At 46.1% G+C, this 25,704-nt stretch overlaps 1 protein-coding gene across 1 annotated transcript in view; it reads left to right on the top strand.

The window, feature by feature from the left end:
• The first annotated feature begins 12,994 nt into the window (after positions 1-12,994).
• The window catches only part of GOLGA7B (golgin A7 family member B), a 39,343-nt gene continuing 26,633 nt past the window's right edge, over positions 12,995-25,704 (top strand). Inside the window, exon 1 of the mRNA XM_035132748.2 lies at positions 12,995-13,141. Within this exon, the coding sequence (XP_034988639.1) occupies positions 13,070-13,141 (72 nt within the window). The 5' untranslated portion in view covers positions 12,995-13,069. The remainder of the gene's footprint in view (positions 13,142-25,704) is intronic.

Genomic DNA, 25,704 nt, shown 5'->3' with positions numbered 1-25,704 from the left:
TTGCTCATGATGCAGGTGTCAGGATCTGGCTTAGCGGGACAAGAGGAAGCAGCCTGGCAAAAGTCCATTTTGATGGGATAGGCTAAGCCAATATTAACATGTGGAGAACATCAGGTTGGGGGGAAGCTGGGCCCATCTCTCATTCTTGGGGTCTTTTCTCTGTTTTCTTGCAGAGATACATGGAAATGTAGTAAAAGTCAAAGGAAAAGGATCTCCTTTGACTTAAAGTTACTGCCAGGATAGGGATAATTTCACTTGTTGCATGTTTGCTTATTCCACATCTCCTAGGAAGGAAATCATCTAGTTAAGAATAAATCAATCTATATACTTGACCAGAAACTAAAAGGCAGACTTTCAATAAAAATAAAAATAAAAGATAAGAGAATCTCTGCCCCTAATGCTCCCAGTGCTTGAGGTAAAGGAAAGCCTTTGCTGTTCACTTAATCACCTAAATTTAGATACCTTTTAATCAATTTTAATGAGCTACCGCTGTTACAAATAAAGTAGAGGCTTCTCTGTCTTTGAAGCAGTGTTGTAGCTTACCCAGTAGCACCTCTTTGGGCTCAGATTGGGCTTTTCTTCTTTGGATTTCCACAGCCAGCTGAAGCCACAATTTATTTCTGGGGATACCAGAGGTTTTTTTCCTTTATGCTCAGTAATGTTTCCCTCCCTCACCCTTTAATTTTTTTTTTGGACTTAGCATCTAGTCTAATGAAGAATGTTGATGAAGTCCAAAATCTTATTTGCCTCTTTGTGATATTTGGCATTTGCTCTGCTACTCTTGCTCTTACATGACCTATAACTCCTCATCCAATAGTATTACCATCATTTTGAGGTTGGGGTGCCACAGCAGCCTGCGACCCCTTTGTAGCCCCCTCCCAGCCACAGCAGCAGTGGCAGCTGCAAAGGAGGCCACTGTGTGTGGTGACTGTGGCTATGGAGGCACCTTTGACATCTCACATCACTACTTGTCACTGGATCAAGAGTGACAACTAGGCAATGGGAACTGGTTTCTGGACCCAACCAAGGGATCCTGCCCCACCCATCAGGACAACCTTCAGGAGCTCTCTATTCTCCAGATAACACCATAGTTGGGGCATAATGTGACTCTTCTTTATAGTGGGGAAACATTTGTGACATATCTGGGAAGTGAATTGAATAAATTTATTCTGCATTTCAAGTCAAATCACTTGCTACCATCCCCTCTTGCTGGATATCTGAACGCACTGTATGCTCTTCACCCGGTTGCTGTCACATGCAGTTCCTCACATGAACATAGCTCCGTCCACATTTAACTTAAGTGTAGACACGTGCCCAGCCTTGTCATTCCTAGCTGCACTGAAGAGACAAGTCGCTCTTTCTCCCCCGGCCCCATTAATCTGCGGCTGCCAATGCAGCTCAGATAAGATAAAGCCATGGCTTTATCAAGCCCACTGGAATGAGGGGAGGTGGCCTGAGGCCCCCAGGTACCACAGGTAGGAACAAGATAAGCTCAGCAGGCTCTGGGACTGACAGAAAATCACTGGCTCCTGATGAATGTGCTGGGATGAATCAGCGCAGTGTTCAGGGAGCGGGTGGAGAGAAAGGGAGACTGGCAGGCCTTGGGGTGTGAGTGTCATGAGGTGAGACTGTGCAAGAGGAATTTATAAGAGTGTGAAGGTGGACGTAAGTGTGTGCGAATCAGCACTGGGTGTGACTCGGAATAGATGGCTGATTCTCCCCCTTTTCTCTTCTGCTTGAAAAAGGAATCTGTCAGATATGTTGAAACACCAAACTCAGGTGACCCACTCATAGGCAGCAGCATTGCCCAGCTTGCTCTACCTCTTTGAGAACTCCAGAAAAAACTTGGTGTGCAAAATTCTCGGGCAAAGATTTGTGTAAGAAGCTGAGTGCATGTTTCTGTGTGAAGCAGCACCTCCTATAGGCTTCACTTTCTCCTTCCTTCCTGTTTTCATGCCAAGAAATAACCATTCCCAGATGCTGGAGTGGTGGGAAGGGGAGAAAAGTCCCAGTAAACAAGTTGAGGAGAGATCCAGGAACAGGCCGTCCTTGGCTTTGCATGCATGCACAAGTGCATGTAATGTATTTCCCAGGCATGCACCCCAAAGTGCCCCCCCTGTGATTGTAAACACAGTTGCATAGGCATGAGTGGATGTTGATCTCAGTTAAATAACTTTAACCATACTGCTCATTGCAGGAACCAAATCCTTCCAGGACAAAATGTTTCTATAGCCCTTGGATACAGTATGGACATAATTCATGCATAGTCAGAATTAATTGTGCCCCCCCCCACAATCCATTGCTGCTCTGGGGTCTTCCACATCCTACACACCTGATGCTCCTAATGTCCAGTCCCAATTGCCATGTAACTGAGCATACATGTGTTCAAGAGCACACAAGGAGGTTGTACAGTCACTGGCAGTACCTGACAACCTAGCAGTTTGAAAGTATACCAGTGCAAGTAGATAAATAGGTACCGCTGCGGCCGGAAGGTAAACAGCATTTCTGTGCACTCTGGCTTCTGTCATGGTATCCCGTTGCAACCAGAAGTGGTTTAGTCATGCTGGCCACATGACCCAGAAAGCTGTCTGTGGACAAACGCTGGCTCCCTTGGCCTGAAGCGAGATGAGTGCCTCAACCCCATAGTCACCTTTGACTGGACTTAACCGTCCAGGGGTCCTTTACCTTTACTTTTTTGTTTTTTACAGTCACTGGGACTAGAATGCTCACAGCAGTGAAAAAAAGTGTGTTGCGGAGGATTGAGTTGCTGAGCAGAAGAGGCTGAGAAAGTTGGTTGGAATAGTAGGTCTTGAGATTGCCAGGTCTCCAGAGTTTCAGACCCACAGATCTCAGGGCAGGAGAGGAGCCTGGGAAGGAAAAGGTGGCACATGGCAGATGTGGAGAGACCAGGTGGGCTGAGGTAGGGCCAAAGGATGGCTGTGCCTGACCTGATGACGGGTAGAACTGGATGGACATAGAAAGGGAGCAAACTGCAAAAGCACCCCTTAAGCCAAGCAGAAAACAGCCTATCTGCTTTATCACCCTGAAATTTGAGTCCTCTCAGAGACTCTGAGACGAAGGCCAAAACTCTGAAATGTCAAGTCAAATAACCTTGAGATCTGGCAACTCAGCATCATATTTTGAGTACAGTATGGTCCATCAATGCAAGCAGGTGGACTTTCTTCTCTCCTCAACGTGTACAGCTTATGTTATTCAGATTCTGGAATTTTTCCATGGTTTACTTGGTACTCCTCCTACACATTGCCTGCATGTGCTGACTAGCTACTCCTCTTCCAACCTGCACTGTAAACCGTGGTCGGATTTGCTCTAAATGCTGCTGCTGATTTTAGGGGAAAAAAAGAAGAAGATTAAGCTATGCTGACCCTCCTGGACCAATGACTGGTAATCCGGGTGACATGCTGTGATGACCTGTATGTGCATCTAGGTAAGGGTAGAAAGAGTTAATCCTGATCTACTTTCCATGGTGGCTTGTTAGTGGAGACATAGAGTTGGAAGGACCTCAGAGATAACCTATTCTCCCGTGTTCAACTGCAGCATTTCTTCCAGCTTTAATACCTTCCATGAAGGGGAACCCACCAAATCTAGAGGCAGTTGGTTCCATTGTTGAACAACAGTCATCATTAGGAACGTTCTCCTAATGCTTGCCTGAAATCTGTGTCCCTACAATTCCCACCCATTAGTTCTATCCCTGGGCTCTATACACACTATAAAGCACCCCCTGCAAAATTTGTTAAGAGTACTGGGAATTGTAGCTCTCTAAGGGGCAAATGAAAGTTCTTAAGAGTTCTTAGAGTTCTTGAGGAGATGCTTTAAATGCATGGTGCATATGCACCCCTGCTCACTGGATCAACAGAGCACAAGTCTGTTATTTATGTATGACACTGCAGCAGCGAGAATTTTGATAGCACAAAATTGGAAGACTGGAGAAATACCAACTAAAGGACAATGGCAAGAAAAACTGGTGAACTATGCAGAAATGGCAAAATTGACGGACAGACTACTACGGGGAAAAGACAACAGTGACTTTGAAAGAAAATGGGAACCATTATAGTATACTTGCAGAAACAAAGGAAGACTATTGACTTGATGGCAGGATTTAAATAAACACTCACATCTTTAGCAATAAAAATATGTAGAAAATAAAGAAATAATATAGTGTACATTTTAGAGATAGCAGTGTGTAATAGGGGGAAAATAAATCAGAAGTGGAAGTTGGGGGAAGCCCAGGAGGGGTGGGAAGAGGGAATGTGATGTTTGTAATAATTGAAAAAGAACATGGAATAAAAATTTAACAACAACAACAACAACAACAACAACAACAACAACAACAACAACAACAGAGCACAAGTCTGTTTCATCTTCGGTGTGACAGCCTTTCCGATGTATGAAGATATCTATCATGCATCCTCTTAATCGTCTCTCCTCCAGGCTAAACATGCACATCTCTTTCAACCACAGACCACACACCCTACTCACCTTCTGGGTGCCCTCCTTTAGACATGCTCCAGTTGGTCAGTGATTTTTTTTTTAAAATGTGGCTCTCGCTGCTATGTCCACCAGTCCCCATTGGGAGATCTGGGATTAATCCTTGCCTGCTCTATTTCCAATAGCCCCTGGAAAAGCAAGGGTTAACCTTTTGCTCCAAGGAGAGATGTTAGCATGCCTGGATGCTAGCTGGGAAGGGCAAATTGATTTTCCCCTGGGGTCTTTGTGTTTGCTTTTTTTGCTGGGAGACGCTGTTGGAGACAAGATGACGCCTGCTTGGGGGCTCTGCTTGGAAAGGGGGGATTGAGGGAATGCTGCATATTGACAGTAAGAGACAGGGGCATCTTCACTTATTATTGACTACCTTGCACCTAGAATCCTTTGCTCTCCTGTGCACTTGAAGTACTTGGCAAAGGAACCTCTCTGATGCCTTTTCTGGGGGTAGCGTTATACGGCCATTCATCATAGTGGCAACATAGGAACTGCAGGAGCTCATTATGGCAGCCCCCATGACAACACTGCCAAGGAGAGCCTAGTAGCCCCTGGGGGAGGGGGACTCCAAAATGCAAGCAGCGGAGACACACACAGCAGTGCAGCACAATTCTCAATTCAATAGGAGCCACACGACTGCAACCCCGCTCATGGTTTCCTGGGAATAAGCTCAGGTGGACTCAGCGGTGCTGACATCTGACTTGCACAAGGTTGTAAAACACAGTGAGCATCCATGAAAGATTTTCAGCCAGCTGAAATGCAAACTTGAGCTTTTGGTCAGAAGTGCACAGAACAATTTCAAATGCAAATTGTGCCGGCAGAGGATGTAATCGCTCCTGAAAAAAGTCCCAGAGCTGCACTCTCCCTCCACTACATTGTGGGGTTAGAGAGCTGCCATGGCTGTTTACACTGTGGTTTTCACCCCAGAAGGAGCGGCTTATCTGTATCCTCCAGCATGCTGTGAACTGAGCCATTGCCATGCTCTTGCTAGTCTGAAATCTGGGGAAGTGAGGGGAGGGGCTTGAGAACAGTTAGCTCATGGTGAACCTGTTCTATTCATTATTTTCATTGCCACGATCCTACACTTTGTCGACGGGAAACTCCCCACTGGAGTAGAAATCATATATCAAATAGATGGAAAGCTCTTCAATCTGAACAGGCTGAAAGCAAAAAGTAAGGTTACTGTAACGTCCGTCATAGAGCTTCAGTATGCTGATGACAACGTAGTGTGCGCAGGCTCAGAGGATGACCTCCAAACCATCCTAAATATCTTTGCAGAAGCTTACAAAAAGCTTGGCCTATCACTCAACATCCAAAACAAACAAACAAACAAACAAAAAACAAAGTGCTGCACCAACAAGTACAAAACAACCCCTCTGCAGCGCCACAAATTCAACTCAGTGGTGTAACGTTGGAAAATGTTGATCACTTTTCCTACCTAGGCAGTTACCTTTCCACAAGGGCCAACATTGATGCCGAAATCCAGCATCGCTTGAGCTCTGCGAGTGCGGCTTTCTCCCGATTGAAGTGTAGAGTGTTCGAGGACCGGGACATTTGCAGGGAAACCAAAGTGCTTGTTTGCAAAGCAATTGTACTACCAACCTTACTATATGCTTGTGAAACATGGACCACTTATAAACGCCATCTCCAACTCCTCGAAATATTCCATCAACGGTGTCTCTGAAATTTTTTACACATCACTTGGGAAGACAGGCGGACTAATATCAGTGTACTGGAAGAAGCAAAGATCACCAGTATTGAATCAATGATTCTTCAACATCAACTTCGTTGGACTGGTCATGTTGTGCGGATGCCTGATGATCATCTTCCAAAGCAACTACTCTATTCTGAACTTAAAAATGGAAAGCGTAATTCTGGTGGTCAACAAAAGAGGTTTAAAGACTGTCTCAAGGCAAATATTTAAAAATGTAGTATAAACACTGACAACAGGAAAACACTGGCCTGCGAACGCTCCAGTTGGAGAACAGCCTTTACCAAAGGTGCCATGGGCTTTGAAGAAACTCGATCTCAGGACGCAACGGAGAAATGTGCTAAGAGGAAGGCACGCTTGGCAAATCCACATCGTGATAAACTCCCACCTGGAAACCAATGTCCCCACTGTGGAAGGACGTGTGGATCCAGAATTGGCCTCCACAGTCACTTACAGACCCATTGTTAAAATTGTGTTTATGGAAGACAATCTTACTCGGCTACAAGTGATCGCAGAAGAAAGAAGAAGAAGAAGAAGAAGAAGAAGAAGAAGAAGAAGAAGAAGAAGAAGAAGAAGAAGAAGAAGAAGACCGTTGGATCTCCATGTATGTTAAGCTGCCATGGCATCAGATATAGTCATGTGGTTCAGCCCTGTGTTGCCAAGATCAGATTCTGCCTACTCTGCATCGGTGCATATTTTGAGTCCCTTATGCTCCTTGCCTTAGGTGTGCCCAGGCAGTGATATAATACTCCTTCTTACTGAGTCCAATATCTTTCCTCCTAGAATTTCCAGGACCCAGGTGGTTTTTATCATGGACAATTTCCTATGCCTTCAGCTGTTCCCTCGGATGCTGCACCACTGCAAGAATGAACAAGATAAACAACTTAAGTGGTTTATTTACGTTTAACCGAATGACCTTTTTTTTTTTTTTTGCAAAGTGGCTTGGAAGAGCCTAGCTGAGAAGGTCAGGCCAGAGGCAGGGCAGCAAGTTTACTACAACAGAGTGTTTTTGCTGCTTCTTTTAATACATCCTCATATGTATGTGAGGTCATGATCTAGGGATTTCCAGGCAAGTGCCAGCCCTAATGCCCCCAAAAGGACTGGGAAGGACTGGGAGCTGTTTCAGCACTGGTCAGATATTCTGCCATTTTGAACAGCCTGCAGTTTTGACAGGCAACCCTGTGCATAACACATAACTGTAATATAAATCTGGACATTGCCAGATTGCGGATAATTGATCATCCGTCCCTATCAAGGATCAGTTGTAGCTGGCAGCAGGGGAGCTGCTGAAAGTCACCTTCTCTCTCCAACCTGGTCCTGGTTCTGCTGCTTGGGCTGTTAGTGACAAAACTAGATCCACATTGAGCACCCCCAGAAATAAAAATCTGTGCTTTAGGGAAAATACAGGACCTGTTGAGCACCCCCTTGACAGCCAGAAGAACCAGCCACCAAATACACCTCCACCTTTATAGGATAAGCTTCACCAACCTAGATGTTTTGGACTAGAACTCCCATCAACTCTAGCCAGTATGGCCCATGTTCAGGGATGATGGGAAGTCCAAAACATCTAGAGGGAACTAGGTTAGGGAAGGCTGTTGTAAGGGCTAGTGAACAATGATGGCTGGCCCATTGGTTATGTAGCTGGGTGACAAGAAGCAAAGCGCTGACTGCGAGGGTTTATGGTTGGTGCTGGGGAAAATATATTAGGCATATCTGGTTTCTGGGCACCCTTGTTCAAGAACTGCCTCTCCTCCCAGCCTCGATACCTTACATGGGTGTATGATGAAACAATCACTTTAGTTTCCAAACTTTGTGTGAATCTACTCAACCAGTTTGGACCTACGATTTGGTTGTCAGCGATAGTAATAACCCCACGGCTGTAAGTCCCCAGTGAATTCCTCTGAAGCGTTCTTTCATTTAACATTGTGAGATTGAGAGCTGGTGTAGTGTAGTGGTTAGAGTGTTGGGCTAGGACTTGGTAGACCAGGGTTCAAATCCCCACTCAGCCACAAAACTCACCTGGTCACCTTGGACCAGTCGCAGTCTCTCTGCATAACCTACCCCACAGGGTTGTTGTCACGGTAAAATGGGGAAGAAGAGAATCATGTATGCTTTGAACTCCTTGGTGAGATGTAAATGTGATTGATAAATAAATCCTGGGTGAAGAGTGGCTAACACTTGCTATCTACACACACACACACACACACACACACACACACACACACACACACACCAAACAGAACAGAGATACTTCAACAAAACAGCAAATGGCATGTTGTGTTGCTTTAGTGGGAACACTGTATTAAAATATAAGATCTTATTATTCCACCCCACTCAGCATCCCTCAGGCTCTGAGCTGGGGAATTGAGATCCTCCCTTTAATAAGGACGCTGACAATCTGGAGAGAGTTCAGAGGAAACCAAGTTGGGAAGATGATTGGGCTGGAATGCAAGACCTATGAGGTAAGCCCACAGAATTGGGCCAGATCACTAAAGAGAAAATGATGGGAAGCGGACAGCACAAAAACTGCTTTCAAATAAATCAGAGGCTGCTTTGAGCTGGATGATAATTTGAAGGACACCAAGCCTGGGAGTAAAGGGAAGGAGTTTTGGAGAAACAGTGGAGGAGGGACCTACTTTAAAGGAGACTGTAAGCATCGGGCCAACTGGGAGACTCCATCATTGCAAGGGTTTTTTTTAAAATTTTAAAAATGTTTGACAAATATGGTTTGGGAGAGGACTGGGTCAGCTTGGTCCAGTTGAGGGATGGGTCTTACGGAGATTTTAAGTCATTTTTTGCACTAACATGGTGATTCAACTGGTTCGTGGAAAGGGGAAGGAGCTGGGTGTTCCTATATAGCCTACACCTAAGAGGGTTCTCATTTGCTTTCCTAGCAGGTATTCTGTGTTTTTTCACCAGTGGCATGATAATAATAATAATAATAATAATAATAATAATAATAATATATTATTTGTACCCCGCCCATCTGGCCGGGTCCCCTCCGCCACTCTGGGTGGCTTCCAACACACATTAAAATACATTAAAATATCACAGATTAAAAACTTCCCTAAACAGGGCTGCCTTTAGGTATTTTCTAAATGTCAGGTAGTTGTTTATCTCTCTGACCTCTGATGGGAGGGCGTTCCACAGGGCGGATGCCACTACCGAGAAGGCCGTCTGCCTGGTTCCCTGTAGCTTCACTTCTCGCAGTGAGGGAACCGCCAGAAGGCCCTCTGCGCTGGATCTCAGTGTCCGGGCTGAACGATGGGGTGGAGATGCTCCTTCAGGTATACAGGACCGAGGCCATTTAGGGCTTTAAAGGTCAGCACCAACACTTTGAATGGTGCTCGGAAACATACTGGGAGCCAACAGGTGAAGCCTTATCTGTATTTACATGTGGAGAAATTCAGCACTTGTTGAATTTCTGTCTGGCGTGCAGCTAACTGCATGGGGTAACCCTACTTGATGCTGGCTCACCATTTACCCACTAGGTGATATGTCCTCCTGACACCAGGTAGGTTTTCCTGTCCTCTCCCTCTCTATCATAGGGTGTTGTGCCTGAGGTGCTCCTCCCCAGCCTCATTAGTGCTGATCTGCTCCCTGTCTGTCAAAAACCCAGCCAGGCTGAGAGAGTCGCTGCTGCAATTACTGTCTCCTCAGAGAGCTTCTGCAAAGACACCACGTGTGCCTGCAGCTCAGCCAGCCACAAGATACCAATTAATGTTACTGACTGTGAACAGCATGGCCAAACTTGACTGCTTCCCTCTGGCACTGCTTCCTGCCAACCCTTCCCTACCCCCCCCCCCATGCTGCAGCCTTAGGGAGAGAGTGATCTTCTCTGCACCCCCCTTCCCCTAATCTGGCTCTCCCTCTTTCATGCACCCCCCCCCAAAAAAACTTACTATGTTTTTAATTCCAGCTTTGTGGCTGAATGAGATGGCCCATGTCGTAGGGTGCCAGCCTCTCGGGATGAAGATAGTTTTAAAAAGGGGAATAGGCAAATGAACAGAGGATAGGACTATCCATAACTGCTGCTAGTCATGAGAGCTATGCGATGTCTCCAGGATCAGAGGGACCATGCTTCTTAATACCTGTTGCTGCCAGGGAATCACAAGCAGGAGAGGAGGGCTCTTGGAGTCATGCTCTCCTGATGGGCTTCCCATGGGCATCACATTGGGAAAGGGGATGCTGGACCAGATGGGCTTTTCCTGTGTTCTTACGTTCACTTCCTGTGGAGAAAGGAATCACTTCCCCCCTCATCATTTGAATGAGGGAATCTGCAAAATCAGGGGAGGCCAAGGGTTTATGAGCTCGGTTCCTGCTGTAGTATAATACTAATGTTTGGCGTATCCAGAGTATAATGTGATCGGCAGTTGAAGGGGGTGTCCCAGAGAAAGGGAGAGAGGATGATGATGAGCAAGTTCCACAGAATATTCAAGAGACCTGTGCACAGTGATAAAGGGTGGGTTGATGGCGGTGATTCAGAGTGCTGCAAGAAGAAAGCCTCCAAATGAGAATATGGTTCACTATGGTTAGATCCCCCAATGTCACCTTTCCTTAAGGGCTCTTTTATGCCAGTGTGGTGTAGTGGTTAAGAGCAGTAGACTCGTAATCTGGGAACCGGGTTCGTATCTCCGCTCCTCCACATGCAAGCTGCTGGGTGACCTTGGGCTAGTCACACTTCTCTGAAGTCTCTCAGCCCCACCCACCTCACTGGGTGTCTGTTGTGGGGGAGGAGGGGAAAGGAGATTGTTAGCCGCTTTGAGACTCCTTCGGGTAGTGATAAAGCGGGATATCAAATCCAAACCCTTCTTCTTCTTCTCTATGAGCATCTTACTTTTTGCAAGGAAGTAGCACAGTGCCCTCTAGTGTCACACTGGCAGCATTTGGGGGGGGTCATCCCTGGCTCAAAGGGGAGAATGTCCCCTGACTTACCTGCAATCCTCCTGACGGCACAGCACCCTCTCTGCCCTTCAGTTCAACCCAATTCTTGATGTTGATCCACGGTCTGGCTTTGCTGCTCTGCTAGGGAAGCCTTGCCAGTCCCATAGGCCAAAGGTGGAGTGCAAACCTGGCCTTGGGTTTGCAAAGATCCTGGAGTGTGAGAGGATCTCTTGGATGGGGGCACCTCTCCTCCTTTCAGAGGCAAATGGGACTCCCATCTCAATCAGGCTCCAGTTGGCCCCTATGTCTTTGCTCCATGAGACTTGCTCATCTCAGGTTGCCCTGAGCTTCAATCCATTCTGACTGAATATATGCATGAATTATGCCTCTGAGCTCCACCACCCACCTTCCTGAGGTCCCTGGAATCACTGCAGAAGGTAATAATAATAATAATAATAATACTAATAATAATAATAATATATTTTTTATATCCCACCCATGTGGCCAGGTCTCCCCCGCCACTCTGGGCGGCGGTGCCTTTGGACTGTCAGTATTTTGAATTAATGTGGATTAAAGTGTTTTGTCACTCTAGTGCAGCAAATCCACGACGGCCTTGGTTTTCTGAGGTTTGGAAAGGGACGGGGAAATGCATTGAAAAGTGTGGGGTGAACAAATGAACAAATGACACCCCACAAGCAAATCAGGATGAATGCTCATTGTCATCTAAACAGATCAGAAAGAATGTTTAGTGAAGACAGGACATGGAAGCTTTGTGCAAGCATGTAACCTCCAGGTAAGCTTTGGATAGGTGCTGGATAAAGAGGAGGACTCCAGAGGTTGGCAGGAATGAAGTCTAAAGACTACAGGGGGATTATGAAAGGCCTGTCTGGGCTGGGCTCAGAGCCAGTTGGCCCACCTGCCCTGTCTGTCAAGACACCTTCATTACTGCACACCCTCTGACGTCCCGGCACTCCTTGACCTTTGGGAAGGAAGACACATGGGCTCAGCATGCTCTGGCCACTTGCCCCCACCTGATCAGGTAGGGCCTCTTCCCCGCTTTTATATCCCACTTTCCCATCCAAATGGACCTGCAAGTTGGCATAAGAGCAATATCAGAACATAACAGATAAAGAGCAAAATAACACAAGAAGGAACTCCCACCTGCAGCAAAGCAAAACAGAGTTGAACAAAGACCTAATAACCAGGCCATTGAAACATCGGAGGAAAGCACTTTCAATTGTTCCAAGAAACCAGGTGCCAGCAAAGTTGGTACTATAATGGGAGTTCTGTGTCTCATGCACCAGTTAACACTGGGATCATCCAAATGACCTCCTTGTTGAACAAGCATCCTGATTTGCATGGACAAAGCTTACACAAGGGCATAGGAGCCAACTCCTAGGAGCTGAGGTCCCTTCACCCTCCAATAAAATATTTGAGAGAGCCAGGTATCCCCCAAATTTGATGGGCATTGCGTGTTCATGCGTCACATCTTGGGATCGATTATACAGGGCAGGCCTTACCTGCCCCACCTCCCATTTATTTAAGTTGGCACCCTATGCCCTGTCTTTATTGAGCATTTGTTCTGATTTAAGCTTGTAGGGAGGTTATATGACAGTAGGACAATGAACATTCATCCTGAATTGCTTGTGTGGTTTTCACACACATTCCCATGAATTCTCAACTCTCCCCTCCACACATATCAACGGCAACCTCTTGGGGTGGGGGTTCTGATCCAAAGAGAGCACAGGATTCTGTGCTTCTCTGACAGCTCTCCCTCTCTGTTGTGTCGGAGCTCCAGCAATATCTTGAATCCTGGCACTAGCCCTGGAGGAGGAGCTGGCTGGGGTGGATGCATGACCAGGCTGGCTGGGCCTGTCGAGCACCTGTGCCTGTCAGTGACATGCCGGGGCCAGCAGACTATCTCAACCGGTCAGTGGAGGCAGGAAGAGAAACAGGGACTGTGCTTGCAGTTGGCCAATGGGGGCTGGAAGCTCGTCTGAGAATGCGGTGAGACCCTCGGCTGAGACAGGGACATCTCTAGCTTCACAGGTACTGAAACAGCATCTCCTCTCCTTGTTAGCAGTAAGGCCTCACTCAGCCCCCAAGGCTACTGTAAGAGTTGCTTCCTTTTATAGGGCCAAAGCTGGGTACTGGGAGATTGGAAGCTGAGTGCCACCTCTGAGCAGGTACTGTTTCGCTGCCCCTGCTGACTCCAGAATAGAGCTTTGGCTTCTTCTTCCCTCTGGGTGAATAACCCCCTCGTAGGCCGCTAGAGGACTCTTTCTCCAGCCCCCAGCCTGTTTTGTTTCACGCCGCAGGCTCCGATGCCTCCATGTCCTTGTCATTTGCTCTCTGCCGCTTAAGATTTATTAAGGCTGTTGGCTACAACTGAGTGCTTTAGAGCTGCAGGCAGCAATGGAGAAAGCGGAAGGCAGCTGTAAGGGAAGAGGGGGGGAGTTCATCTAGAACAATGGCGAAATCCCTTTGGCAAGGAAGGGAAGCTACGCAGAGGGGGGTGGGGAAAGAAAAATATTGCAGGCCTAGTTCCAAGTACCCTTGGAAAGAAAGAAAGGAACAGGTGATATAGCAGGGTCAGGTTCTGCAGTGGTGCATTGAAAAGGGGGGGGGGTTAGAATTCTGACATTTAAAGCTAAAAGTGATGACAGGGAACTGTGCGGCAGAAAGCTGCTTTTCTGTTTATTTGGTGGTTGTGGTTGTTAATTACCCACCCTCCAGCCTAAGATCCCAGGTTGGGTTACAACAATTAAAGCACAATATTAAAAGCAGTTCAAAACAACTTACAATCACAGCAATAAGATGGGGGGTAATAATAATAATAATAATAATAATAATAATAATAATAATAATAATATATTTCTACTCTACCCATCTGACTGGGTTGGCCCAGTCACTCTGGGGACCCAAGCTGAGGAAAGGCTGCCAGGTATTACTATTAGAGATCATGAATGTGAGTTGCAGAGTTGCAGAGAGGCGACCTCTGTGGGGGCTGGCAGGGAGGCACTGAAAAATTCCGCCCACCTGGCGTTGATCAGTGGTACAACCGCATGTGGCTGGGCGCCTCTTAAGTGCTCCTCACAGAGCCCTTTGACTCGAGCCTATATGCCAATCCCAGCGGCCTCCCTCTTCTCCTAGCTCACAGACCCTCCTTCCCTCCATGCCACACACTTGTGCTCTTGTCCCCAAAGCTGCGCAATGTGTCCTTGGCCGAGGCTCAGCCTGGTTGGTGAGAGGGGAGTGAAATGCATCTGGAGGCGGCCCAGTTAGTGCTGTGCCATGCTGCTGCTGCTGCTGCTGCTGCAGCTCACGCTTCCCATACTAATAAATATTTCCTGGCTGGTGGAGGCACTGCAGAGATGCTGCCTACCGCATTCCCTTCTGCCCACCCAGGACAGAGTCCCTTCCCTTGGAACAAGGTCAAGGAAGAAGGCTGTGCTGAGATGGCTTTGAGCAGCAAGGATCTTTCCTAAGCCCATCGGGGTGTCGGCTGCCCTCCTCCAGCTGCATTCATAATGCTCTCCCTGTTTGTCAGAGCTGGCTGGCTGACAGGGAGGATATGAAATATGAACAGAACAGCTCTTTGTACAGAAGGGAATCCCAGAAGGTGTGCTGGGGGAATCAGAGCCACAGTCCAGCAAACCTCCCTTTTGGGGGGATTAGTGGCTGCGCTTAAATGAAGGCCCCTTGACTACCCTCTTGTGCGGACTCAGGTTTGGCCTCCATCGCCTGCAGGTCCCTGGCTTCTTCTGGAAGCAATGGCAGTAACCCAGGCAAATTTCTCTCTGGTCCAGCAGAGGATGTACTCAGGAGTTGTGGTGCCAAGTTAGGCAATGTAAGTCAGAGTGCACATATAAGAATATAAGATAGATTAGTTGGTTAGAGCATGGTGCCGATAATGCCAAGGTTGCAGGTTTGATTCCCATGTGGGACAACTGCATATTCCTGCATTGCAGGGGGTTGGACTAGATGATGCTCAGGGTGCCTTCCAACTCTTCAGTTCTATGGTTTTATGACATGGGAAATTGCATGCGGGGTCACAGAAGACAAGGATACTGGGTGTGAGGGCTGGCGATGGCAGCAGGAATATACAGCCAGGCACCTGAGCAATCAAACTCCTCTCGTGTGTAAGAACATAGGGAGAGCCTTGAGGGATCAGACCAAGGGCCTTTTTGGTCCAGCATCTACAATGCCTGTGGGAAGTCTGCAAGCCAGGTGTAAGTGCAGCAGCACTCTCTCCAACCTGTGAATCCCAGCATACTGCCTCCAACACAGGTCGTCGTTCATCGTTTCCATGGCTAGTAGTCACTTGCCAGTTTTCCACTTTCTTTTCTCACACCATCATGCCAGGTTCCTAAAAGAAGTATGTTAGAGCAGCCTTCCCCCAGATGATGTTGGACTACAACTCCCATCGGCCCCAGTCAGCATGGCCCATTGGTCAGGGATGATAGGAATCGTAGTCCAACAACATCTGGGGACCCAAGCTGAGGAAAGGCTGCTCTGAAATACTTCTAAAATATCCCATAATTCTTTGCTGAATCATCTAAGCCAAGAGTCTCAGTAGAATTCTATGTTTTGGGGCCAAAATAATGTACGCCAAGGAGGAGGGGGCCCAAAGAGTGCAAAAGTAACAAAGTTTTCCCCTGCATGCATTATAATGTTTTAGTTACAGGTAGGTAGCCGTGTTGGTCTGAGTCGAAGCAAAATAAAAAAATTCCTTCAGTAGCACCTTAAAGACCAACTAACTTTATATTTTGGTATGAGCTTTCGTGTGCATGCACACCTCTTCAGATATGGTATCTGAAGAAGTGTGCATGCACACGAAAGCTCATACCAAAATATAAACTTAGTTGGTCTTTAAGGTGCTACTGAAGGAATTTTTTTATTTTGCATTATAATGTATTATTGTTGCAATATATTGTATTGTTATCTTCATCAATAACATCAACATTTCCATATATTGTTTTTTGTCCCGTTGCCTTTGTTTGTGGGTTGTTTTTTTTTGGTGTGCCAAGATAACTTGACTAGCCTTGTGGGTGCTATTTATGGGTGGGTATGCGTGCCATATGCTGTTCCACCTGGCAGCCAAATGTATTGAGCTAGTCCTGCCCACAGCCACCTCTTGCCCAAACCTCCATGCATAGCTCTGTTTTTACTGAGAGCAGCTGCGCACCAGGGTCAGGAAGAGGAGCAAGCTGTTGGGACAATGGGAGTTGTGGCTGGTGCGATAACAAAGCTCTGAGCATAAAGGTGCCTGGTTTGAGAATGGGTGGTTCCCTTTACGCGAAATCCAGCCAATGCACTCTCTTTAAAATACTATTGGACTTTAAAGGAGGATTGGACAAATTCATGGAGGATGAAGCTATCAGTCGCAACAAGCCAAGATTACTCTGCCTCCATGCTTCTGAATTTGCTGGAAACTCCAGGAGGGGAGGGGGCTGTTGTGCTCAAATCCTGCCCTACTGGTTTCCCACAGGCAACTGGTTGGCCACTGTGAGAACAGGATGCTGGACTAGGTGGAGCTTTGCCCTGATCCTCTGCACCATTCACAAAGAAAGGGTGCAGGATTGCAGCCATATTCTATCTATCTGGCAGTGGCTCTGCCCTATCCTTCGTTGCTCCTATCCTTCGTTCACCTTGTTTCTGCCTTCCTATTCTTTGCCAAAGGGGCTGGCAATTGGTCAGCTCAGATTGTGACCAGACTGGGATAGATATGAAGTGTAAACAAGATGCGTAGTAATAAGTGTGGGATGCAAAGGGTTAAGTGCAGTCAAGTCACAACAATCCCTAGATAGTCCACTTGGAGGACTGAGGAGGAGGATATGACTAAGCGTAGTTTCCTCTTCCTTCACATGCAAATGAGTTGAGGAAGTGGCAGATAAATCCTGAAGGAAACAGCCATTTTCTCTCTCTTGGACCAGACCTCTTGGACTACACACATCTTAGTGAGTCTCTCCCTCAAGGCCTCCAGCCTAGAGAGAGAGATGAGATGGAGTCTCACTTCTTATAAGTGAACTTCACAATGTATATATTACCTTTTAACTAAGCAAGTCTACCTCTTGAGTGTGCTGTACCTCGAGATGCTTGTAAGTAAACATCTTTTATACTTTTAAGAGCATTGTGTTGTGTCTTTTCTTTTAAGAGGGAAAAAGGGGAAATACCAGGAAAATACACTTTATTTTAGTGGCTTAAATCAAGCCTGCGCAAACGTTCTTCTGCTGTGTATTTTGCAAAAGGGGAATGTTTTACTCTGCTAAAGTTTTGTGCTTGCTAGCGCAAGCGGGGATAGGATATATTAAACAATATCTCCTCATCCACATTCCTGAACATTCCCACATAGGGTTATTGCGGCCCAGAGTTGCGTATTTTGTGTATTTTTGAAGGATTGATTTGGATTGTGATTTTGAACTCTGTAGGATTTTTCCAGTTAGGATTTCCTGGTTGAGCACATGGTCTCTTTGTTCTGCAGTGTGCTTGGGGGATTAACTACCCCTCCCCTCCCTCAGAGTTTACAGCACTGAGAAAGCTCAGAGGTAGTGAAGATATTTTTGAGATTTTGAATTTGATTTTTGAAAGATTTTTGAATTTTGGAAATTTTTGAAGTTTTAAGATGGCAAGCTCCAGTTTTGATAGTGAGGCAAGACCAAGTTTTATGCTGCTGGATGACAATAATTTTGTGCAGTGGAAGCAGCGCGTTTTAGTTTATCTTGCTGCTAGGCGTGTTCTGCAGGCCATTAAGGAAGAAAAGCCTACAGGAACCGATGCAGAAGCTTTAGCTAAGATAGAAGCTTGGAGTATTAAAAATGATGAAGCCAAGCACATAATTTTGAGCAGTTTGAGGAATGAGCATCTATCAATGATAAATTTTGAAGATGATGCATCTAAGATCCTAGAGGACATTGAACGCATTTATGCACAATCTACAGAGAGTTCCTATAGATACTTGTTGGATAAGTTACTCAAGTTGAAGATGAATTCTAGAGAAGAGTTTACAGAGCATTTTAAGAATTTTTCTGAGATTGTTCAAAGAATTGCCCTTACTCCCAGAGCCTTTGATGATGTGACTAAAGTAACGTTTATGCTTGCATCATTGGGACCTACGTTTGCTCCATTTAAAAGTATAATGGATCACACAAAGGATTTAACTTTTAATGAGCTTATCAACCATTTAAGAGAGGAATGCAGAGATAGCCTTGATTCTCAAGAAAGGAATCCAAGGAGGAAGGATAGCAGCTATGCATCCAAGCATTTTGGAAAGTCCAGACAGACATCTAGAGAAATAATTTGTTTTAAATGCAATGGGAAAAACCACATAGCAAGGAACTGCAAGAGTCAAAATGGGGATAAAGTTGAATCCCACCCCTCAAAACCACAAGGTGTTAAGAAGGGGAGTCATGAGCAAACCATGTTGATGCAGGAGAGGAGTTTAGCTGTCCAGGATTGTGAAAATAAGCGCAATAAGTGGATTCTTGACAGTGGAGCGAGTTCTCATTTCTGTTATGAAAAGGAGTATTTTAATGAGATTAATGGGGATGAAACCTCTGAAATTGAGATTGCTGATGGCAACATTGTAAAGGCAATTGGTTCAGGAACTGTGAATTTGAAATTCAACGTAGATCATGAAACAATTAATACTAAGATAACTGAAGTTAAGTTTGCACCAAAGCTTAATTGCAACTTACTCAGCGTGTCCAGTTTGGACAGGAAAGGTTTTAAAATTACATTTGAAAAAGGACAATGTATTGTGACTAAGCATGATGAAGTTTATGTTCAAGGCACACTAAAGGATGGTGTATATGAGCTTAATGTTTCAGAGAACCAGCAGAACCAGTCTGCAAAGGTGGCGCAACCAAGTCAAAAGGACGAAGGAAGTCTGGAACTCTGGCACAAGAGACTTGGACACAGAGACACCAACGTTATTCTGGAACTACAGAAAGGTGATCTTGTGAGAGGTCTGCAGGTAAAGCAAAGCAACACAAATACACCAACATCAAAATGTATAACTTGTGTTAGTGAGAAAGCAACTAAACCTTCTTTCCCACGTTGTGCAGAGAAGAGAAGCACTAAAGTATTGGACATTGTCCATACAGATCTATGTGGACCAATGAATGTGTCTTCTCTAGGAGGTAATAAATATATTTTGATATTTTTGGACGATTTCTCGAGATTCTGCGTAGCCTACTTTATCAAGGAGAAGAGTGAGACAGTGGAATTGTTCAGGGACTATCTTAACATGGTCAAGAACAAGTTCCAGCGAGCCCCTTCCATTTTAATGTCCGATAATGGTGGGGAATTTTGTTCACATGAGATGCAGGCCGTCATGGCTAGAGAAGGCATATCACACGTGACCACAGTTGCCTACACACCCCAACAAAACTCAATTGCAGAGAGGAAATTTAGATCCATTTTGGAAATGACAAGGTGCATGCTAAAGGAAGCTAACTTGTCACACAGGCTGTGGGGTGAAGCGGCTCGTTGCTCAGTCTATCTTCAGAACAGACTGCCCACAAAAGGCGCAGAGCGCACACCATTTGAACTTTGGCATGGAAAAGCCCCAAATTTGTCACATATACGTGTATTTGGAAGTTTGTGCTACTATCATGTGCCCAAGGAGCACAGACACAAACTTGATTCCAGAGCTAAGGCAGGGATCCTAGTTGGGTACGCTTCTGGAGGAAAAGGATATAGAGTCTTGGATCCGCAAACTGGCAAGACAAGTTCGCAGCATGTAATTTACTTCGATGAGCAAGGCAAAGTTGATACAAAGGACACTGCCATTGATTGTTCCAAGGAGCCACAGGATGAGGAATTTGTGATTTTTCCTTTTGAACCAATACAAAGTACTAATCCAACTTCTAGTGTCGTAGCACCCCCTATAGGTGACACCCGAGAAGACGTGGAGGTCCAGGCCCCTGGCAGCACCAGAGACGAAGATGATGACGAGCAGCTGTATGGGGATATGCCACTGCTGGAGGAGGATGAGGAAGCTGATGCGGTCGAAAGACCAGAGGTCAGACGCTCATCCAGAACCAACAGAGGTGTTCCACCATTACGGCTGTCCTACCTTACAAGGTCGGCGTCTCCACAGGAACCTTCCAAATGGGAAGAGATAGAGAGGATGCCACCAGATGAAGCCAGTCTCTGGAGGAAAGCTGCTCAGGAGGAGATAGATGCACTTCATCGGAACAGGACCTGGACACTCACAGAACTACCTCCTGGTAAGGAAGCAATTGGAAGTAAATGGGTGTTCAAGGTTAAAAAGGGTTCAGAAGGGGAGGTGCAACGCTACAAAGCTAGGCTTGTGGCACAAGGTTTTTCCCAGAAGTATGGAGAGGATTACGATCAAGTGTTTGCACCGACAGTTCGATACAGCAGTGTCAGACTACTTTTAAGTATTGCAGCATCTAAGCAAATGTCAGTTTACCATATTGACATTGCGACAGCCTTTCTTCACGGCGAAATTTCTGAGCAGATTTATATGAAGCAGCCCAAAGGTTTCATTAAACCAAATGAGGCACATCTAGTGTGCAAGCTGCAGAAAGGACTTTATGGTTTGAAGCAAGCAGCGAGGGCTTGGAACCAGAAACTCCATGAGATGCTGGTGCAGCTTGGGTACAAGCAAGGGACTGCTGATAAGTGCTTGTACACCAAACAAAGGAATGGACAGTTTTCGTACATTTTAGCCTTTGTTGACGACCTTTTAATTTCTACGTCAAATGAGAAAGACTATAAAGACATAGTCAAACACCTCAACAGGGAAGTAGAGGTCAAGGAACTTGGAAAAGTGAAATACTACTTGGGAATTCAAGTTGAGAGAGAAGAGGATGGATCGTTCTTACTCAGCCAAAGGCAAAAGATAACTGAACTGATTGAAAGCATGCAGATGCAGGACGCACACCCAGTTGCGACACCGATGGCCACAGACTTCTTGAAGAATCAACAAGGTTCGAAGTTGCTGCCAAACAACACGCAATACAGGTCAGCGGTCGGCAAACTTTTGTATTTGGTTACCACATGCAGACCTGACCTGGCAAGTGCAGTGGGGATCCTAAGTAGGAAAGTAAGTTGTCCCACTGAGCATGATTGGGCTGGAGTTAAGAGGGTTGTTCGTTATCTAAAGGGAACCATGGACTGTAAATTAAAACTGCCAGCTGTCAGAGACCCTAAACTGCTTGGGTACACTGATGCGGATTGGGCTGGGGACAATAAGGATTATAAATCCACAAGTGGCTATGTTTTTATGTATGGGGACGGAGCTATTGCATGGGGCAGCTATAAACAGAAATGTGTAGCTTTATCGTCCACAGAATCTGAGTACATTGCGGCTTCGGAAGCTTGCAGAGAGATCCCCTGGCTGGATCAGCTCCTGAAGGACTTTGGCGTGCCAAGAACGGGACCTGTCAGCTTGATGGAGGACAATCAGAGCAGTATGAAGCTGACACAAAGTGAAAAGTTCCTTGCACGCACCAAACACATTGGGGTCAGGTACCACTACATACGCCAGGTGATCGAGGATGGACTTGTTGAAATGTGTTACTGCAACACTGACCAGATGACTGCAGATGTCCTAACAAAGCCCCTGCCAAGAGAGAAGTTCCAGGATCTTCGTGGCAAGCTGGGACTCTTGGGTGGTTGATTAAAGTTATTTATGTATGTTTTTGTGTATGTTGTGAATTGCCTGAGAAGGGGTTTGTGGGATGCAAAGGGTTAAGTGCAGTCAAGTCACAACAATCCCTAGATAGTCCACTTGGAGGACTGAGGAGGAGGATATGACTAAGCGTAGTTTCCTCTTCCTTCACATGCAAATGAGTTGAGGAAGTGGCAGATAAATCCTGAAGGAAACAGCCATTTTCTCTCTCTTGGACCAGACCTCTTGGACTACACACATCTTAGTGAGTCTCTCCCTCAAGGCCTCCAGCCTAGAGAGAGAGATGAGATGGAGTCTCACTTCTTATAAGTGAACTTCACAATGTATATATTACCTTTTAACTAAGCAAGTCTACCTCTTGAGTGTGCTGTACCTCGAGATGCTTGTAAGTAAACATCTTTTATACTTTTAAGAGCATTGTGTTGTGTCTTTTCTTTTAAGAGGGAAAAAGGGGAAATACCAGGAAAATACACTTTATTTTAGTGGCTTAAATCAAGCCTGCGCAAACGTTCTTCTGCTGTGTATTTTGCAAAAGGGGAATGTTTTACTCTGCTAAAGTTTTGTGCTTGCTAGCGCAAGCGGGGATAGGATATATTAAACAATATCTCCTCATCCACATTCCTGAACATTCCCACAATAAGTAGCTACAGCTCTGGCAGCTTGAACGTTTTATGTTTGGTCTTCGCAGACCAGACTTTGCAAAAAAACAGCAACTTTGCCCTTTAGACAAGAGGAATTTGAAAATTAATATGCAAAAAAGAGAAAGATCTGGATTGTTGCTGCTGGCTAGTGAAGATGACGCCAAGCTTAAGAAGCTGCAAGCTGTGCAGCCCCCCCCCCCCCCCCGTGGCACCATTCTATATGGCCAAGTAGGAAATGTAAGCAAAAGCTGACTTCATCTTCCTGCAGTCTCTTCCTGAACAGCGAATGTTTGTTGGAGTCTGGTTGTATAGTTTGTTGATGGTTCTGATCCTGCCGGCCAGATAAAGTTTTGCATCTGTACTGGGACTTCAGGATGGAAAACAAACGAAGGAAGGAAGGAAGGAAGGAAGGAAGGAAGGAAGGAAGGAAGGAAGGAAGGAAGGAAGGACTGGGTGCTTCCTGGTCCTGATTCAGTTAGGTTCATTCATGATGCTGCAGGGAGAAGAGCAGTTCTAAGCCAAGGGCTTGGTGCTCCAGTTGGTCTGCATGACTGTCCATCCTTACTCACAAATAGTAGCTGCCCCTACCACCCTCTCCCTTCTCAGTGAATTATGATTTTTGCTTGAGTCCCTTTGTCTGCTTGGAGGACCTCAAGTGTGGGAGGGGAGCGGAGGCAGAGGAGATGAAACCTGCTTTAGACTATCCACCAAAAGGTCATGCATCAGAGAGCATCTCCCACACACAAAGGTACCCTTAGAAACAGTTCTCTGGAGTTTCTCCTTCCACACGCACCTGGTGCCTTTATAGAAAGGTCAAGGCATATCTCCAGTAGCTTCTGCAGTCACCTGGCTTGGCTGCTGTCAGTCTCCATCCTAATGATCCAGTCGGAGTTTGCTTCCTCCCCACCCTTGTTTTGGAGTGCAGCTGACAGGCTCCTAGCTAAACCGCTTGTTCTCTCTGTTACTTTGAAGAGGGCTTGAGCAGGCAGATGATGACAGCCTGGCCATAATGGGTTTAATGAACTGGGGAAGCAGCTGCAGATTGTGATGAAAGCTAACAGGGAGGGGAGTGTGAGCAGGATGAGGGCTTTCAGATGCCTTCCCTTTTGGTCTTCATAACACACAACAACAACAACAAGAAAGCTGACTGTGATGGTCTTGGACGGCAGAACCAGGCCTGGATAGAGCTGTGGGATGGAGAATCATGCAAATTTTCAAAGCTAATAGCCAGCACCATCCTTAACTTTCCCATTCTTTTGTGCTTTTGGTTTCACTGCAAATGGACAAATAAAGCAGGCTTCAAATGAATGTTGATCTCCAGTGAACTGAAAAGCAATGAATGAGTTGTGCCCTGTTTCATGTGGGACACCTAAGCGATATAAGAAGAACCTGCTGGATCAGGCCAATGACTAGCATCCTGCCTTCGCAGTGGCCAACCAGGTGGCTAGGGGAAACCTGCAAGCAGGACCTAAGCACAAAAGCACTTTCCCCTGCTGTGGTTTCCAGCATTTGGTATTTAGGATCATACTGCCTCTGACCATAGTGTAGAGATGCTTAAGTATACAGAATCCTGCTTCGATGCATGAGATGAAATTCCACGTTTCCTTCATCCCAACCATTTTAGGGTTTATGGATTTGATGTCTACATAGACAGTTGGCTCACGAAATGAAATAGTCCCCCACAACAAGTTAAACTAACCCATATAAAACCAGCATATCTGAGAGAAACCTAGGTTACAAAAGCAATTCTTCCTTTTTAAAAAAAGTTTTCTATATGTGGGGAATTTTGCTTTGCTTTGGATGGAAGAGGATTCAGTCATGTGAGCTCTCAAGCTGCAGTGGGACAGCCTAGACCAGGCATCCCCAAACTGCGGCCCTCCAGATGTTTTGGCCTACAACCCCCATGATCCCTAGCTAACAGGACCAGTCATTGGGGAAGATGGGAATTATAGTCCAAAACATATGGAGGGGCGAAGTTTGGGGATGCCTGGCCTAGACTCAGATTTACCAGTGCCAGTTTGGGGAGAACGCTAAGCCCTTCCACAGGGTTGGGGACCCTGTAGCCTTCCAGATGTTGTTGGACCCCAACTCCCACCAGCCACAGCCAGCAGAATCAGAGGTCAGAGGGGTTGGGAGCCATAGTCCAGCAACATCCAGGGGGCTGCAGGTTCCTTATCCCTGGCATTCATAATACAATGCTGGCTTGGCACCATAATTCAGCATGGTTGAGCACCTGTTGACTGCCTCCCCTCAAAGAGAAGAAGTGGCTGCTGCCACATGTACATTTAACCTCTCCTTCACCTCGGTAGAAGGCCGATGACCACATGGATCATGTCCTGCTGCTCTGCTCTTTCTCCACCTTGCCTCCACTTACCTTGTCTTCTCCTGCAGAGGGTGGACAAGTGAAGACACTGGCCATTTTGAGGAGCAGCAGTAGAGGAACAGCCACAAACTTTGGGCAGACCTACACCATACATTTAAAGCACATTACCCCCCTTCCCAAAGGAGGGAACTATGGTTTGTTAAGGATGCTGGGAATTGTAACTCTGTGAGAAGGAAAACTACACAAGTCACTTGGAACACTTTCCCTGCTGAAATCAATCAGGCACCCACAGTTCTGATATGTTGTCACATGCAGAAACCCCCCCCTTTTTTTGGCCCTCTGTTTTTATAGAACGACTTTGATTCAGTGCTGGTCATTTGTTTCTTATTTTTTCATGCTATGGTTTTATGATGTTTGAATGGGTTTTTTTGTACACTGTCACAATATTTTTATGAGTAGGTGGTTATTATAAATACATACATAAATAGAACAGCAGCAGCAGCAACAGCTGTACACCAATGTGCTGCCCCCCTATGGCTACTGCAAGGGCCCCTGCAACCCAAAGTTAAAGGGGTCCACTAAGGTCCACTTGCAAGAAGCCTCCCTGCCCCAACCTTGGAGCTGACCCAGATTCAGTGATCACTAGAGTGATTGACGTAGGGGTTGATTCTCCCTATGATCCAACTCAAACACCATATTACTGACAGCTTTTTAGATAATTTCTTTTACAAGCTACATGGCAGGCAGAAGTCCATTAGCTGAAGTTTTCCCAGCCCTGCATCTCAGAGAGAGGGACGGGGAGAGGGGGCAATGTATTGTACACACTGTACTGCATTTTAGGGCACACCTACTTACTTACCCCTTCTGCGCCCTTGTGTGCATGCCATGGCCCCCTACCTCCCCTCTGTTTCCTGAAGGCATTCATGCAAACACAGTGGCAGGTACCCTGCCCTGCTAATCATACGTTGCAGAGTAATATGTGCAG

This window comes from Zootoca vivipara, chromosome 5 (assembly GCF_963506605.1).
Source record: "Zootoca vivipara chromosome 5, rZooViv1.1, whole genome shotgun sequence".
In the NCBI taxonomy this organism is placed as follows: domain Eukaryota; kingdom Metazoa; phylum Chordata; class Lepidosauria; order Squamata; family Lacertidae; genus Zootoca; species Zootoca vivipara.
The sequence above is the reverse complement of the archived record's forward strand: the minus strand, read 5'-3'. Positions and strand labels throughout refer to the sequence as shown.